Source organism: Hevea brasiliensis, chromosome 1, assembly GCF_030052815.1.
Source record: "Hevea brasiliensis isolate MT/VB/25A 57/8 chromosome 1, ASM3005281v1, whole genome shotgun sequence".
In the NCBI taxonomy this organism is placed as follows: domain Eukaryota; kingdom Viridiplantae; phylum Streptophyta; class Magnoliopsida; order Malpighiales; family Euphorbiaceae; genus Hevea; species Hevea brasiliensis.
In genome coordinates this window covers 109,549,200-109,564,629 of record NC_079493.1, presented here as the reverse complement: position 1 = coordinate 109,564,629, position 15,430 = coordinate 109,549,200, and the positions used below count along the sequence as shown (strand labels likewise).

Genomic DNA, 15,430 nt, shown 5'->3' with positions numbered 1-15,430 from the left:
TATACACCAACTGTACGGGTTATTACAATGGAGCACTTTTACAGGGGGAGTCAGCATTCCCATTTGCCTTAAAATTTTTTGCTTTTGCTATCTCCTGGTTTCTGATTTTGGACATTTTGATAATCATAGTATCTAGCATCATTTATAGCTCGAATATAATGGGATATTTTTGAGTTTCTCGTCTGGACAACTTTGTTCACATGGTAGCCGAGGAGAATGGCTGATGCATAGTACAATGGCCTGTTGGGCTACAATGTGCAAACCTCAAGGCCTGTGGATTGCAACTACTGAAAATGGAGTACTGCAGGAGGTGGCGTTTTTCCAACGCACGAAAGATATAAATATGCCATTCTCAATGTACCTCAAACCAAAAATATGATACATGAACGTCAAAGCTTAATAAATAACAGTGCCATACATAGATTAGACCTGAAATTAAAGTTTTCAATAACAGTTTATGGTTCCACAGAATACATTGATACATTAAAAAAATATAAAAAGCGAACATACTACAGCTTCACCAGCTTTTATTCTGAAGAGAGACTCAATCCTACTTCTGCAAACAGCACAAAGAAACCACTAAGTGCCTGGCAACACAGACACTTCCGTAATTTCAGAACATTGCAAGTGGTTCCTCACTATCAATAATCAGTGAACAATCATTAAATCTTTTCTGCTGCAGTCACACCACTAAGCCATAAAAGAATAACACTAGGTACTAATATCCCTGCTTAATCTGCCCTAGACTGACCAGCTCGAGAGGATAAGATAATGCCAACGATGAGTCCATATAATGCCAATGCTTCAGCAAAAATGAGGATGAGAATCATTCCAACAAAAAGCTTTGGTTGTTGGGCATTAGCTCTGCCAAGTAGGGGGAAAAAAAATCAGTATGAAGCACAAAATATAGAAGTTTGGCTTAGGCAATGCCCTGAACCATGATCAAATGTTCCACAAAAGGCATTTTCAAACTCTTCAAAAATTATATTACATTAGAAATTAAAATTTTTCAATACAAATGAACATTACAAATCTAAACAATTCACACAATCATATACTATTCCTTGCTACATGCTTGGCACAACTGCAATATCTATTTTAGGTTAAATTAATAATTACTCCTAAATTAAACATTATGATACTGCTCCAGTAAATAATAGTCCTTGTTTCTTTGTTTTCAGCCTTTTTTTTTCCTTTTTTTCAAATTATTATAAGGGAACCTAAGTTAAACCATATGAACAGTGTACCTAGCCATGTATGCGGAGAAACTATAAGAGAATCAACATAATCTACAACAACTTGCACATCCAGAAAAAAGTTGCTACAACAATCGAAAGGATGAAACCATCCATCTATATAGATAATAGTGGATAATTTCTACGTATAAAAGCTCGTTTAAAACACAATTGAACTTTTTGAAGCAAGCTAACTACATGTTGCAGGACATTCTACAAGGGATTTTAGGTATGGAATAAATTTAGGAAGTATTTTATTTAAGAAGTTTGACTCCATTTAGTATTCTTAGTGTTGGTTTAGTATTTTCTTATTTTAGGATTTCTAATCGTAGTACTAGTGGGACTATTTATTATACTATAAATACCTATATCATCTAGGTATTTTAGTAGAGCTTATTATTTATTGATGATATTGATAATTGCAAATTAATAGAACCTTTTTTTTGTCAAAAAAATTAATACAACTTGAGAGTTTACTTCTTTGTCCCTTAGATTGTTCTTTATGGTGATCACCAAATTGATATAGAACCACAAAGAACAATAAAAGGGACAAAGAAATAAACTCTCAAGTTCTATTAATTTGCAATTATCAATATCAATAATAATAAGCTCTACTAAAATACCTAGATGATATAGGTATTTATAGCATAATAAATAGTCCTACTAGTACTAGGATTAGAAATCCTAAAATAAGAAAATATTAACCATCACTAATTAGGAATACTAAACCAACTCAAACTTCCAAAATTAAACAATACTTAGTAAAATTCTTCCTAAAATAGGTAGACTTAAAACCTCTAGAAGGTCATGCATCATTTGCGTATACTTCTCTTCCTATTCCACGTACCCCTTGAAATGATAGGAGTATGGATTTTGTTTTCGGGCTACCTAAAACAGCTGAAGGACATGATTCTATTTTAATAATAGTAGATAGATTTTTTAAGATGGCCCATTTTATTCCATATAATAAGACCAATGATGCTTCACATGTAGCTGCATTGTTTTACAATGAATGTGTCAAATTGCATGGTTTACCTTCTTCTTTTGTGACTAATAGGGATGTTAAGTTTGTTAGTTAATTTTGGAAGGCACTTCGAAAATTGTTTAGAACCACCTTAAAGTTTTCTTCAATTTGTCACCCTCAAATAGATAGTCAAATTGAAGTTGTAAATCATAGTTTGGATGATTTTCTTCGGTGCCTTTGTAGGGGAGAAACAAGGTAATTAGGATTTGATTCTTTCAGTTGCTAAGTTTGCCTATATAATTTTGTCAATTGTTCAACAGGTACAAGCCCCTTTAAGATAGTTCATAGCTATTCTCCTCACACCTAGTTGACATTGTTCCTTTTTCTCCACATACTTGCATTTCATATCCTATTGAATCTTTTGCCCAACATATTCATAATTTGCAGGTCCAGATTAGTAAAAAATTTGCTTTAAGTAATGAAAATTACCAACTTGCTACTTCTATGCGTGATTAATTATGTCATGGTTCGTGTTCATTCTAAATGATATCCGAAAAAATTTCCTTAAGAAATTATAGGCTCACACCATTGACCCATTCTCCATTTTGCAAAAACCTTGATCTAGTGCATATTTACTTTACTTACCTAATCATACGCATATTAGTAATGTTTTCAATATGGAGATTTATGACCTTAGAAAGGCACTTTTGAACCTCATATGTTGTCTTTTAGTGTTTCTGCAGGTCAACATGTGTCAAAGTTGTCATCTCTTCCTCATCAAAAAGAAGTCATTGAAACTGTGCTAGATGATGAGTTTGCTAATTCCCCTCAATATGGTTTTTGCAAATTTCTAGTAAAGCGGCATGGTCGAATATTCCGATACTATCTAGTTTACTGAAAAGGAATTTCAAGCATTCAAACTCCTCCTCTCTTATGTTTTTATTTGCAGTTCAACTCTCCGGAGTCGAGTTCTTTCAACCAAGGGGGAATAATGTAAAGCCTTCTACCATAGGCTTTAGGTCTACCTATTTTAGGGAAATATTTATGCAATATTTTATTTAGGAAGTTTGACCTGGTTAGTATTTCTAATTAGTGTTGATTCACTATTTTCTCATTTTGGGATTCTTAATTCTAGTACTAGTAATAAATATGTCATCTAGGTACTTTAGCAAAGCTTATTATTATTGATATTGGCAATTGAAAATTAATAAAATTTGAGAGTTCATTTCTTTGTCCCTTCAATTGTTGTTTGCGGCTCTACATCACTACATATTAACCCTAACATAGATGTGGAATGGAATTGCAAGTAAATGTTAACACGATCAAAATAAATAAAGGAAATTTGATGATGCATACAAAAAAATGTCTATTAAAACAACTTAGTCTACATGTTTATATGGTATACAATATTGTTTCTTATATGTACGGCGTCCCCAGGCACCCTAAGGCGAGAAAAAGCAAAGAAATTAAAAATAAAAAAAAAAGAAAGAAAAGTTGAGAAAGAGAAAAGCTAACCTGATTTGTTTTCACCTTTGGATACATGATAACCAGAGAATTAGGATTTTGAATTTGCATGAAATAATGAATGAAATTGAAGAATGCATCTAGAATTTTAAATTATATTACGTGGTTTATGGTTTTTGCTTTAACAATTTGTGTTATTAGAGGAATGCTTTTGATCTTAAAGCATAAAACATGTAATATATTATGAAATACAAATAAGAAATTTGACAATTTATTGATTTTGTAATATGTTAGACTTTTTTACATTGTATATTTAATTATTTATTATTTTATAATAAATTAGTGCCTCACTTCGCTCGGGCAAGCGCCTCGGGCAATGGAGGACCTTCTCACCTTAAGAGTGCCTAGCGCTTTTGACAACACTGGTCAATTACAGCTACATAGAATGTAACCATCTCATTTCATATTCAAGGCAGGTTTTTTTTTTTTATTTTTTATTTGGTAATAAAACAAACTGGTTATTGGGTATGCTATGGTGGATGAAAAAGGGTGACACTAGTTTGGAAGTTGAACTGATTTTTGTTTCACTTGAAAAAAAAAAAAAAGAAAGAAAAAATAGTACCTAAGCCAAGACCAATTGGCCACAGATAACAAACCCTGTTTTTGGCTTTACTTTGTTTTTTAAGGACATCAAGATAACATTCCAAAGGCCAAGGCAAATACTCTTAACAAATTGTCTTATATAACCTATGATAATCACACATCAGATAGCTGGAATCAATGGTAAAACCCCATCTTGATGTGTGTCGAAATCCAAATGCTACTACACCGCTACCAATCATTCAATTATAGTTGAGAAGCATATTTCTATTATACGCTTTTACACTAGAGAGCAGGCATAGTTGAACCATCATGTTCATGTATTCTGGGAAATTATTGAATACACCCAAAGTAATACTACTTCACCCACATAAATGTGGAATCCACCTCCCCTGATTTATGGAGGGTACTACACATATGTGAATGCAAAGAGCACTATTCTACAGTATACCAGGAGTAGTTAGAATTTTCATTTATCTGGTATAACACATTAGATTAACAAGTGCAAAGTTTGGAACAAGCCACAAAATAGCTTTTCAAATAATGAAAGAAAAAATCAGTGTTGGTTGAGGCAAATTAACAATACAAATTCATGACAGAAATCAATCAGTTAACGGCAGAATTATTCCCCACATATCTGTATATAAAAAAGACAGAAGATATACCTGACACCAGCATCACCAACAATTCCAATGGCCATTCCAGCAGAAAGCCCAGCAAGGCCACAAGCAAGACCAGATGAAAGATGTGCATACCCATCAAACAGGTAATACGACTTGGCCTTAGGGTTAATTCCAGTACTGATAATAACTGCAATAATCAACCCATATATACCCAACACACCAGCCATAACAACTGGCACAATTGACTTCATCACAAGTTCAGGCCTCATCACTCCCATCGATGCCACACCAACACCACTCTTAGCTGTTCCATATGCCGCTCCCATACCTAAACACCAAATTAAACTTAAAACTTTAATATTCATATCAAAGAGAGTGAAACTTCTTTTTATTTTGCTATTTTAAAGCACTTGAATACAATGTTTCGCAAATTAATCTTTGCAAATAAAACAGTGTTCAATTTGAATCTCAATGATCTGTGTCCCTTGTCTTCCATAAGTAATTGAGAAACAAGCAATGGATCCCAAACTAAGCGAGCTTATACAATAGGCAACAACAATGAACTCTGACAATACCAATAAGCAATATAATCAAAGATCTACAGCAACATCAATAACACTCCCAATCGAAGACAAAACTTGGAATTAAGATTAAGAAACAACGAATCATAAATAAGATGAGATTACGTAAGCATATGATTGCATCAGATCGATCGAACAATCAGAAACCTAAATAACTTCATTTTCCATCAGATTATCGGAAACCAAACACGTAGAAGTTAAAATAAAAAGAATCACACAGTAAGATCTAAAATTATATATATAATTCAAAAACAAAGAGAGAGAGAGAGAGAGAGAGAATAAGCAAAGGCAAATTATAGAATTATGGTTACAGGAGAAGACGAGAGCGGCAGCGGCGCCAAGGAAGCCAAAGAAAGGTGCAGTTTCATCGCCACTGAAACCAGAAGACATGGTTGTTTAACGGATATAAGAACAATGTCGTTTAAATCAGAGATCGCAGAGAGGGTCTGTAGTTTCGATGTCTCCTTGATATCTCTCGGGTTATTTTCTTTTGGTCGTGAAAGGAAATTGTAGAAGACAATGGTTGGGTTATTTTTAGGTTCGGATTCGGCTTTTCAGAAATGGGCTTGGGCTTAGTGGCTGCCGAAACTTTATTTCTTTCCTTTTTTTTTTTTTCTCAAACATATCATTTCACTCTTCAATTTCTCATGCTAATTTTTATTAGTCGTCCCTCAACTTTTGAATTTGTTACATATCTCTATTTTTAGTTTATTATCATAAAATCTCGCGACTCTAGAATTTGTGAAGTCTGTACTTTTAAAATGATTATACTTTCATCCTCCATTTTTAATTTGTTATCGTAAAATCTCTCAACTTCAAAATTTGTTACACTAAAATCTCTCAATTTTAAAATTTATTACACTTCAGCCCTTCAACTTTTTAAATTGAGAATTGTTCATAACAAATTCGAAAAGCAACAAGAAAGCATGTTGGAGGACTAAGAAACAAATAAAAAAATTTGACTAGAAAATGAACCCTAAAAAATTATTCTCGAAATTTTTTGTTTTCGGTTTTAAAAGGGAGGGAATAGATAGTAATTTACTTTTTGTTTTCCATCGAGATAAAAGATAGAGAGGGAGAGTGATAAGAGAGAGTATGAGGAGGATTAGAGAGAGAGAGAGAAAAGAAAAAGAGTGATATAAATTTCATATGTGGTATTTTTTTTTTCTTTTTTATTTTACAATGTGGCACTGTGTATAAGATTGATGACAGATATGAGGGGTTTCTAGCATGAGAGATTAAAGTGTAACAAAATCCGAAGTTGATGGATTTTATTATAACAAACTAAAAATGAAGGGTGACAATTTAATAACTTTTAAAGTTGAGGGATTATAGTGTAACAAATTTTAAAGTTGATGGATTTTATATTAACAAACTAAAGATGGAGGACAAAGTGTAACAATTCCAAAAGTTGAGAGATGACTAATAAAAATTAGTCAAATTTCTCATGGCACCTTGAACTTTTTCAAACATCCTATGATGCTTCAATTACTGTAAAGTGTAATTAAGACATTTTTTAGATTTTAGTCGGTAGACCACGTGTATAAACACGCACATGAGAGCGATAGTTCATAACACGATGACGTGGAATTAAAAAAAAAAAGAAAAGAAAATTTATGATCTGCTTTTAAAAGTTTCCCTCAACGCTCTCCAAAACGATACAGTAATGTACCTCTCACACTCAAATCCGTTTCTTTATCTGCTTGCCTTGCCGTATGACGGACCTATCTTCATACATAACCTCCTTTCCTAGTTTGATTCACGACGGTCAACTCACACACCCACATTCCTAAATTAGAAATCACTCTCACATTATAAACGAACACATGAGAGTGACAGGCTCACAACATGATGACATGAAATTAAAAAAAAAAAAATTATGATCTGCTTTTAAAAGTTTCCCTCAACACTCTCCAAAATGACACGGTAATTTACTTCTCACACTCAAGCCCATTTTTTTATTTGTTTTCCTTGCCCCACAACTGACCCATCTTCATACGTAGCCTCCTTTCCTTGTTTGATTCACGATACTCAAGTCACACACCTACATTCTTAAATCGTAAATCACTCTCACATCATCAACCAAGCACAAATCCTATACCCATAGTGCGCTCCACGTAGCACCAACATGTTTAGTCCATAGCTCCTTCATCATTGGTTTTCTATCAGTCACGAGACCCACATTTGCTATCTTCATTAAAGCACCAGTCGAAAGACAACAGTGTGACTGAGTTCTCCTTCATCGTGCCTTGCTCAGCTTGTTCGCCTATTTGGGTTTAGGTGAAGATTTCACTATGTAATATAATACAATAAAAGCTAGAGGGAAGCATAGAACGGTTAAAACTGAATCAAACCGATTTAATTTAGTTTTTTGATTATTTAATTTATTCATTCAGTTTTGATTTCCATTTTTAAAGTTATTCAATTTTTCTGTTCAGTTCAATTAATTCAATAAGAAAAACGAATTAACCAAACTAAAGTTTCTCCCTTACAAATGCTACACCATTTTACCCATATAAGAATAACTCTAGGTATTTAAGGCCCTTTTCTACTGCCCTTGCCGAAGTGCCAATGCCCCATGCTAATGCTACCCAAAGCCTGCTACCTTCCTTTCCCTTCCAACTCCTCCTTCTTCTTTAATTGCTTTCTGTTGTGCCAGCACGTCATGTCGCCTAGCCTGCTCCCTTCCTCTACCCTCCTTTCTTCTTATTCTTCATCCTTTTTTTTTTTTTTTCATTTCTTTCTGCTGCCCTTGCCCTTGTACTTCTCTATTGTCCCTTCTCCACGATCATCTACGTCTACAACTTATTGATCATTTTCATGCTACTCCTGCATCAAAGCTCTAGGTGCATGAAGAAGTTGTCCAGGGGCGCCTAAGTTTGTAGGTCACCATGAAACAAATCACCATGTTTATTTGTGGAAGTTGTCCATTGACACCAACCTAAACAAATCACCATCGATTTGGTCTTCTCTAGGGATATTTGTTGTTGACATTTGTTAAATTTTGTTAGGTATTTGGTAATGTAGGGATTTGTTTTTCTTTACTCTTTAGGGGATTTGTTTTTCTTTACTCTTTAGGGGTTTGAGTTCAAGGATTTGTTTTGTAGAAATTTGCTGCTGATTTTTTAGATTTTGCTTGGATTTTTTTTTTTTTTTTTTTTTGAAAATGCTTGGATTCATTTGTTTATGGTTTGATAAATGATGATTTGTTGATATTTCTGTTTGCTTGCGCGCTGGGCAGTTTTGTTCAAACTGACAAACCAAACTGAGCCAAAAATTTTCTGTTCATTTTGATTTGGTTCTTCTATAATTTTGAATCAGTTCAATTTCTATTTTTTGGCACTTTGATTTTTTGGTTTTTTTAGTTTGGTTTAGTTCGAAATCGAATCAACTAATTGCACACCTCTAGTAAAAGCCAATAACATTAAATGAATTCAATAAAACTAATAAACTTACCCCAATAATTCAATCTACCAAGAGTTAGGTCTTTAATGCTCACAAAAAATCCTTCCCTTTACGTAGCAAATGAATCAAAATGAGTATCAATAGTATTAATTTCTCCAAGATTTTGTTTGAAATTGAAATGAAAGGCCATGAGTTTGTATTTGGGAATTTAGGGATTTTGGGAAAACTTGTAGTGTTTAGGGTAATTTTATAACCCAATTATTTTTTTATTATATTTTATTTTTTATCATTAACTTTTCCATTTTAGCGTGATTGGAATTCACACTCTCAATTTTGGGATCCGAAAGATATCTTAATTTCATTTTATAAAAATTGAGGTATGTCATGAGACATTTGAAAGTTTAAGGCGCCTTGCGATTTTTTAGATAAAGTTTAGGGATAAAATTACATATTCAAGCTTTTTTTTCCTTTTTTAAGAAAATTTACCATTTAATCCGTTAGTTTTGTCATTATCAACATTTGAGTTCTTATATTTTGAAAATTAAAATATTTAATTCCTCAATTTTACTTCCATCACGCACTTAAGTCCTTCCGTTCATTTTGCCATTAGTATTTTAAGATAAATTTCTATTTGATCTCTAGATATTATAATTATTTATAGTTTCATCCCTTAATTTTGTAATTATTTACAAGTTCATCCCTTAGTTTTATCTCTTCGTCTCTTCCTTTAGGGAGAGGAAGAGGGACACAAAGAGAGGGAAGAGATAAATCTAATGGATGAAATTGTAACTAATTGCAAAATTAAGGGATGAAATTGTAAATAATTATAATATCTAAAGATTAATAGTAATTTATCTTCAAATATTAATGAAAAAATGGATGGAAGAACCTAAGTTTGTGATAGAAACAAGACTGAGTGACTAAATAATTTAATTTTCAAAATACAAAAACTAAAATATTAATAATGACAAAATTTAGGAACTAAATAATAATTTACTCTTCTTTTAATATTGATGATGTTTTCCATCAAAAGCCTGTAAACGGCAAGAGAACTTCAATAGGTAACAATAGGGTTGGTAATTTTTGATATCAACATGTTTAAATATGAAATTAAATAAATTTGAGTTGAATATAAATAGATTTAAACGGGTCAATTTGTTTAAACAGGTTAATTTATTTATTAAGTGATGACTTGTAATTTGTTTATGACTTATTTAATTCAATTGGTTAATAAAACACATATAATACATGACACGTTTAAATTCTTGAAAACTTAATTAATTTATATTATATTACCCTTTTATCTTTAAAAAATTAATATTATATAAAGCTCTCAATCTTGTTTAACTAACTTTACGATAAAATATTGGCTAAATTTTACTCATCGTCTCTCATTTTGAGGGTTGTTTCATTAATATTCCTCAACTAAATCCTCCATCTTCAATTTAACATAACCCAAACCAAAATCCCTAAGGCATTTTCAATGGAATCTTCAGCCACAGACTTATATGAACGTGCCATGTTGGCATTTTAACAATAAAAAATTTTCTCTTTTTTGCCATGAACAGTCTCTCTCTCACTCTCTGTCATCTCTTTCCTTTCTCTGTCCTCTCTCTCTCTCTCTCTCTCTCTCTCTCTCTCTCTCTCTCTCTCTGTGCATTATCTCTCTCCTCTCTCCATCTGATAAACCAAAATCAGCAATGAAATAAAATCACAATCCACAAATTAGTTCATAAAACACTCAAAAATCTCAACTTGAAATTTATTAGTAGTTTAAAAAAGATTATAATTTGAAATTTATTAACAGGAAATTAGCTTATATTACAATTCCATAAATCAGTTCATCAAGACTCAAAAAAACATGAAAAAAAATTATAACCATAATGCTTTAACACCTAAAAAAATCCAAACACCTAATTCCCTTTAGCCCAAAAAAATAATGCTTCTTAGTAATCTTTGATATCTCTTGATTGAATGCTTCTTAGTAAAAGGTGAGCTTTTGTAATTTTAAGAGCCAATGGTGAAATGCTTGAAATTATGCCTAGAAAAAGAAGAAGATTGTAGCATATACACAAGAGCCATGGCTTTATCACAATAAAAATTTATCTCTTTTCCTCTTTATCCTCTACCTCTCTCTCCTACCCCTCTATCATCTTTCTTGGCCAATCCAAAATTACCAAACATCAATTCCTAACATGAGAGCTTGGAAGAGTTGCATATATGGTAAGTCATGGCTTATAGCTACTGCTCTTAAGTTAAATGAGAGCTTGGAAGAGTTGCAAATATAGGAAGATTCAATCCGGTCAAAAGGTACAGAAAAGCTTTCAAAAAAATAGGAGGGGAAGAAGGGATATAATTAAAAATTTTTAATTAAATATTTAATGACACATCAATGAGTTTTGATTGAAAATTACGGAAAGCCATAATTTGTTAACAAAGCGAAACTTTAAAGTATCAATTTATCAAAGTAAATTACAGACCCTGAAGTGAAAATGAGTAAAATCAAGTAATAATTTTCTATAATTTTTCCTATTTTTTGTTTTTATGTTTATGCTAATTGTATTGATTGGATTAATTATAGACCCTTTGAGCCTAAATCAAATCGTGGCCAAATCTAATTTAGAACAAGGTAGATTAGAAATGTGAATATGTGGGCTTTGGAGAGCTTTAGTGGGCTTCTCTACTGTTTAGAAGAACATCTTTAGGTCTTGGCCGGCAACATTTTTTACTCAAAACAAATGAGGTTTTATAAAATAATAAGAGATTTTTTTTTTCAAATTTTAAAAACATAAGTTTATAGTTAAAAGAATTTTTTTTATTCTATAACATATAATTTTAAATTTTTTTTTTAATCCATCAAATTAATAACTCTTCAAAATCTTAATAAAAAAAAAAACCTTCAAAACTCACTTTTTGCCTTCACAGAAAAAAAAAATATGAAATTTTAAAATTATATAAATGTAATTTAAAAAAAAAATATTATCAGTACAATAGAAAATTTTAATTAATATCCTCGAAATATACATTATCATTAATAATTATATAAAATTTTGTTTTTTTATTACAGTATTTTAAGATAGACGCAACCAATGAATCTCCCCCAATCAATCATATATTCCCAATCAGGAGCCATCTGTTTGAGCAGCCAGCAACTAGAATAGTTACAGAGTAGAGAGCAGAGTTTAGGAGTTGATAAAAATGGCTATCACACTCAACAGCGGATTCAAAATACCCATAATCGGTCTGGGTGTATGGCGTATGGAAGGGAAAGAGATTACAGACCTCATCATTAATGCCATCAAGATTGGTTATCGCCATTTTGACTGTGCTGGTACTTTTCTCTGCTCTACTTTTTAGTTTTTGATTGTGGGTTTGTGTCTGATTATAATCTTAACTTCAAATACAGTAAGATTTTTAGTTCTTTGTTTCATAGAATGCAAATGGGTACTCATTTAGTTGGTGCTGCTAGATACTAAGAGCAGAGATACCTCCCAAAACATATCAAATAATTTCCCATCCTTTTTGTAATTATGCAAAAATCTACTTGGTGATCCATAAATATATGGTCTATCTTTTCTTTGTACTTAGTAGATCAATCATCTATTTGCTGTCCCTTTTTGTGGGGGAAGCAGGGTTTGAAGCTCAACTGCCTGGAAATATGGGCAATTTGCTTCAGTAATAAGTCTATTTCAAAATCTTTTTCTTTTTTTTTTTTGTTTCATTTAAATTGGGATTTTAAATGGAACCCATTCTTGGTAATAGTTTCTTCCTATGTACGCGCATGTTGGTTGCTCAATTTGTTAATGCTCCACTGATGAATTCTGAGTTTCCTACTTTTAGACTGATTAAACATAAGATTCAATGGAATTTTGTTTCTGTTTCAGAAAATTTTGCTCCAGTTGTCTTTTATCATCTTGAAAACTATGAGGGAGCAAATGGGATGGATGGATGGATAGTTCCACAGGAAAAACTTAATGCATAAGATTAGATGTTTATTCCTGGTCTGTTTGGGCAATGTCTCTATGTGGTTTCAGCAAATGATATTTGATGATTTGATGTTTGCTTGCAGCTGATTACCAGAATGAAGCAGAAGTAGGGGAAGCACTTGCTGAAGCTTTTCGGACTGGGCTTGTCAAGAGGGAGGACCTTTTCATTACAACCAAGGTTGGTTCATACACATTTTCGCCCACTTTTTAGTTTATTAACAAGTAGACATTCCATATTGTACTGACAATGGCAGTTTTCTCTCGTTTGCACCTGTTTACTCAGCTGTGGAATTCAGACCATGGACATGTTATTGAGGCCTGCAAAGATAGTTTAAAAAAGCTTCAGCTTGATTATCTGGATCTCTATCTTGTTCACTTCCCCATTGCCACAAAGCATACTGGTGCTTTTGCTTACTCTTCTCATTATTATGTGTTTATCTGTATTTTAATCTGGACTTGTCAATTTGGTGTCTGAACCTTATGTTGTATGGCATGTTTGGCTGGATATGGAGAAAATTTGTCGGGGAATATACATGAAAATTTTTTGAAGTTTTTGTAGCATATTGTTCTAAACTCCTAATTATAACAAGAATGGTTTGTTGTCTTCACTACATAATAAATGGAGTCAGACCTACACTGGCTGCTTAGCTTCTGTTGCTTTTATATCTGATTTACAGTTTCCAACAGCATTTAGGGAATTGGCACTAGAGCAAAAATCTCCTGTTTCTTTAATTTACATGTTGACCCTGAAAATAATTTCTCATTCTGAAAAATTTTGCTGTATTTGCATCCTCATGCAGGAGTGGGTACAACTGACAGTGCCTTAGACGAGGATGGAGTGCTGGATATAAACACAACTGTATCGTTGGAAACTACCTGGCATGCTATGGAAGATTTAGTTTCCATGGGTTTAGTCCGTAGCATTGGAATCAGGTGCATTGAGTGCATAAAATTTCTGAAGTTGCTTCTTTAGGTATCTTGGAAACTTAGATAATGAAGATGACAATTCTTGTAGCTGTGGCTGTTGGAAACACATCTTTTATGGGCTCTGCAGAACCACATTTTCCTTGATAATTATGTGCTTTTAACAAAGAGTCAACATTCCACAAAAGGACTCCAATAGGTTCATGAGAGTCCAACTACCTTGGATATTTGTCATCCTGAACCTGAAGTGAAAATTGGTGATAATATGATATCATAGTCATGGATAATACTTTTTCTTCCTTTCTTTTTTCCTGTCTTGTTACTTTTCTTTTCCGGAATGATGCAAACAAATTGCCAAAGCAGTATCCTATTGTTTTGCATTGCATTATACGGGATTATTTTTTCTTTTTAAATTGAATTACATCACTATGAATACTTAGAGAATGTATATGGTGTGATATCAAATATTTAATTATTTGAATCGCTACACTCCTTCCTTCCCCAGCTAGTGGATTTAATACCAAAAACAGGTGTAGAGGCTGTTAACTTTAGTTATATTTGACTTTTCAGTAACCTGCATATCAAGATCAATTTTTAGGTTTGGAATTGTGTTCTGATAAGAAGTTTATTTGCAGCAACTATGACATCTTTCTTACTAGAGATTGCTTAGCCTACTCAAAAGTGAAGCCTGCCGTGAATCAAATAGAAACACACCCATACTTCCAGCGTGATTCTCTTGTCAAGTTTTGTCAGAAGCATGGACTCTGCGTTACGGCTCACACGCCTCTTGGAGGTGCTGCAGCTAATACTGAATGGTTTGGTTCTGTATCATGTCTGGATGATCCTGTTCTCAAAGTAAGTTTACTGTCTAAAGTTCATTTTGATCAGTTTTTATGCCTGAGACCAAATTGTCTTTAGCAGCATTCTTTTATCATGAATCGTTGATCTCTCATTTTCCTCGTGTAAGGGTTTGGCCGAGAAATACAAGAAAACTGTGGCTCAAATTGTTCTGCGATGGGGCGTCCAGCGAAACACAGTGGTCATCCCCAAGTCATCAAAAATTGAGAGACTGAAGGAGAATTTTGAAGTATTTGACTTCGAGTTGAGCAAAGAGGACATGGACCTGATCAAAAGTGTGGACAAGAGCTACCGGACCAACCAGCCTGCCAAGTTTTGGGGAATAAATCTGTTTGCTTAAGCATGTCCGTGGTTCTATCTTTTTGAAATGTTTCTGCAGAGAATAAGACCAAACAAGACATTTCTCATTTGTACCGATTGCTCAATTGCATCTGCTGTGTTACAATTGACAACATTCTCAAGCGTCTTTGTAAAACTACCGAAAAAAAAAAAAAAAACACTAGAGATTCAATTCCAGGAAGCACTTCTCTAGTTTTGACAGATCAACTTTCTTTTTTCGTGATGAAATGAAGAATGTAGAAATTAGAAAAGCAAGTGATTAATTAGGGAAGTAAACACTTCTTGAATATCGCCTACTTAGTTGCAGACTAATTAAAGAAAAGTAGAAAACCAAACCTCATTGAATCTAAATCAACCTGACACAGTGTTAGCTTCATAATGAAACTCCCAAGTACTGAACAAAAATATCCTGACACAACTGGCCCATCCAGGATATGTGCTTGCACGGGAG

General features: G+C 33.0%; 2 protein-coding genes across 2 annotated transcripts; one reads left to right on the top strand and one right to left on the bottom strand.

Moving 5' to 3' along the window:
* Positions 1-396: 396 nt before the first annotated feature.
* LOC110649180 (V-type proton ATPase 16 kDa proteolipid subunit) lies at positions 397-5,985 on the bottom strand. Its single transcript, XM_021803640.2, has 3 exons — positions 5,779-5,985; positions 4,929-5,214; positions 397-864 (listed from the first exon to the last, which is right to left on the bottom strand). The coding sequence occupies exons 1-3, from the start codon at positions 5,855-5,857 to the stop codon at positions 732-734; spliced, it is 498 nt and encodes a 165-aa protein (XP_021659332.1). The 5' UTR covers positions 5,858-5,985; the 3' UTR covers positions 397-731.
* A 5,973-nt stretch (positions 5,986-11,958) lies between these two features.
* LOC110649340 (NADP-dependent D-sorbitol-6-phosphate dehydrogenase) lies at positions 11,959-15,180 on the top strand. Its single transcript, XM_021803871.2, has 6 exons — positions 11,959-12,203; positions 12,942-13,036; positions 13,142-13,259; positions 13,659-13,791; positions 14,418-14,637; positions 14,750-15,180. Exons 1-6 carry the CDS (start codon positions 12,071-12,073, stop codon positions 14,978-14,980), a joined length of 930 nt encoding a protein of 309 aa, XP_021659563.2. The 5' UTR covers positions 11,959-12,070; the 3' UTR covers positions 14,981-15,180.
* Positions 15,181-15,430: the final 250 nt, after the last annotated feature.

Excerpts from the sequence above, each read along its gene's own strand:
- LOC110649180 (XM_021803640.2), bottom strand. The coding sequence starts at position 5,857 with ATGTCTTCTGGTTTCAGTGGCGATGAAACTGCACCTTTCTTTGGCTTC. Across the intron at positions 5,215-5,778 it reads TGCCGCTCTCGTCTTCTCCT|GTATGGGAGCGGCATATGGA; the intron begins GTAACCATAATT and ends TTTGGTGTTTAG. Across the intron at positions 865-4,928 it reads GTTGGTGATGCTGGTGTCAG|AGCTAATGCCCAACAACCAA; the intron begins GTATATCTTCTG and ends CCTACTTGGCAG.
- LOC110649340 (XM_021803871.2), top strand. The coding sequence starts at position 12,071 with ATGGCTATCACACTCAACAGCGGATTCAAAATACCCATAATCGGTCTG. Across the intron at positions 13,037-13,141 it reads ACCTTTTCATTACAACCAAG|CTGTGGAATTCAGACCATGG; the intron begins GTTGGTTCATAC and ends CTGTTTACTCAG. Across the intron at positions 14,638-14,749 it reads TGGATGATCCTGTTCTCAAA|GGTTTGGCCGAGAAATACAA; the intron begins GTAAGTTTACTG and ends TCCTCGTGTAAG.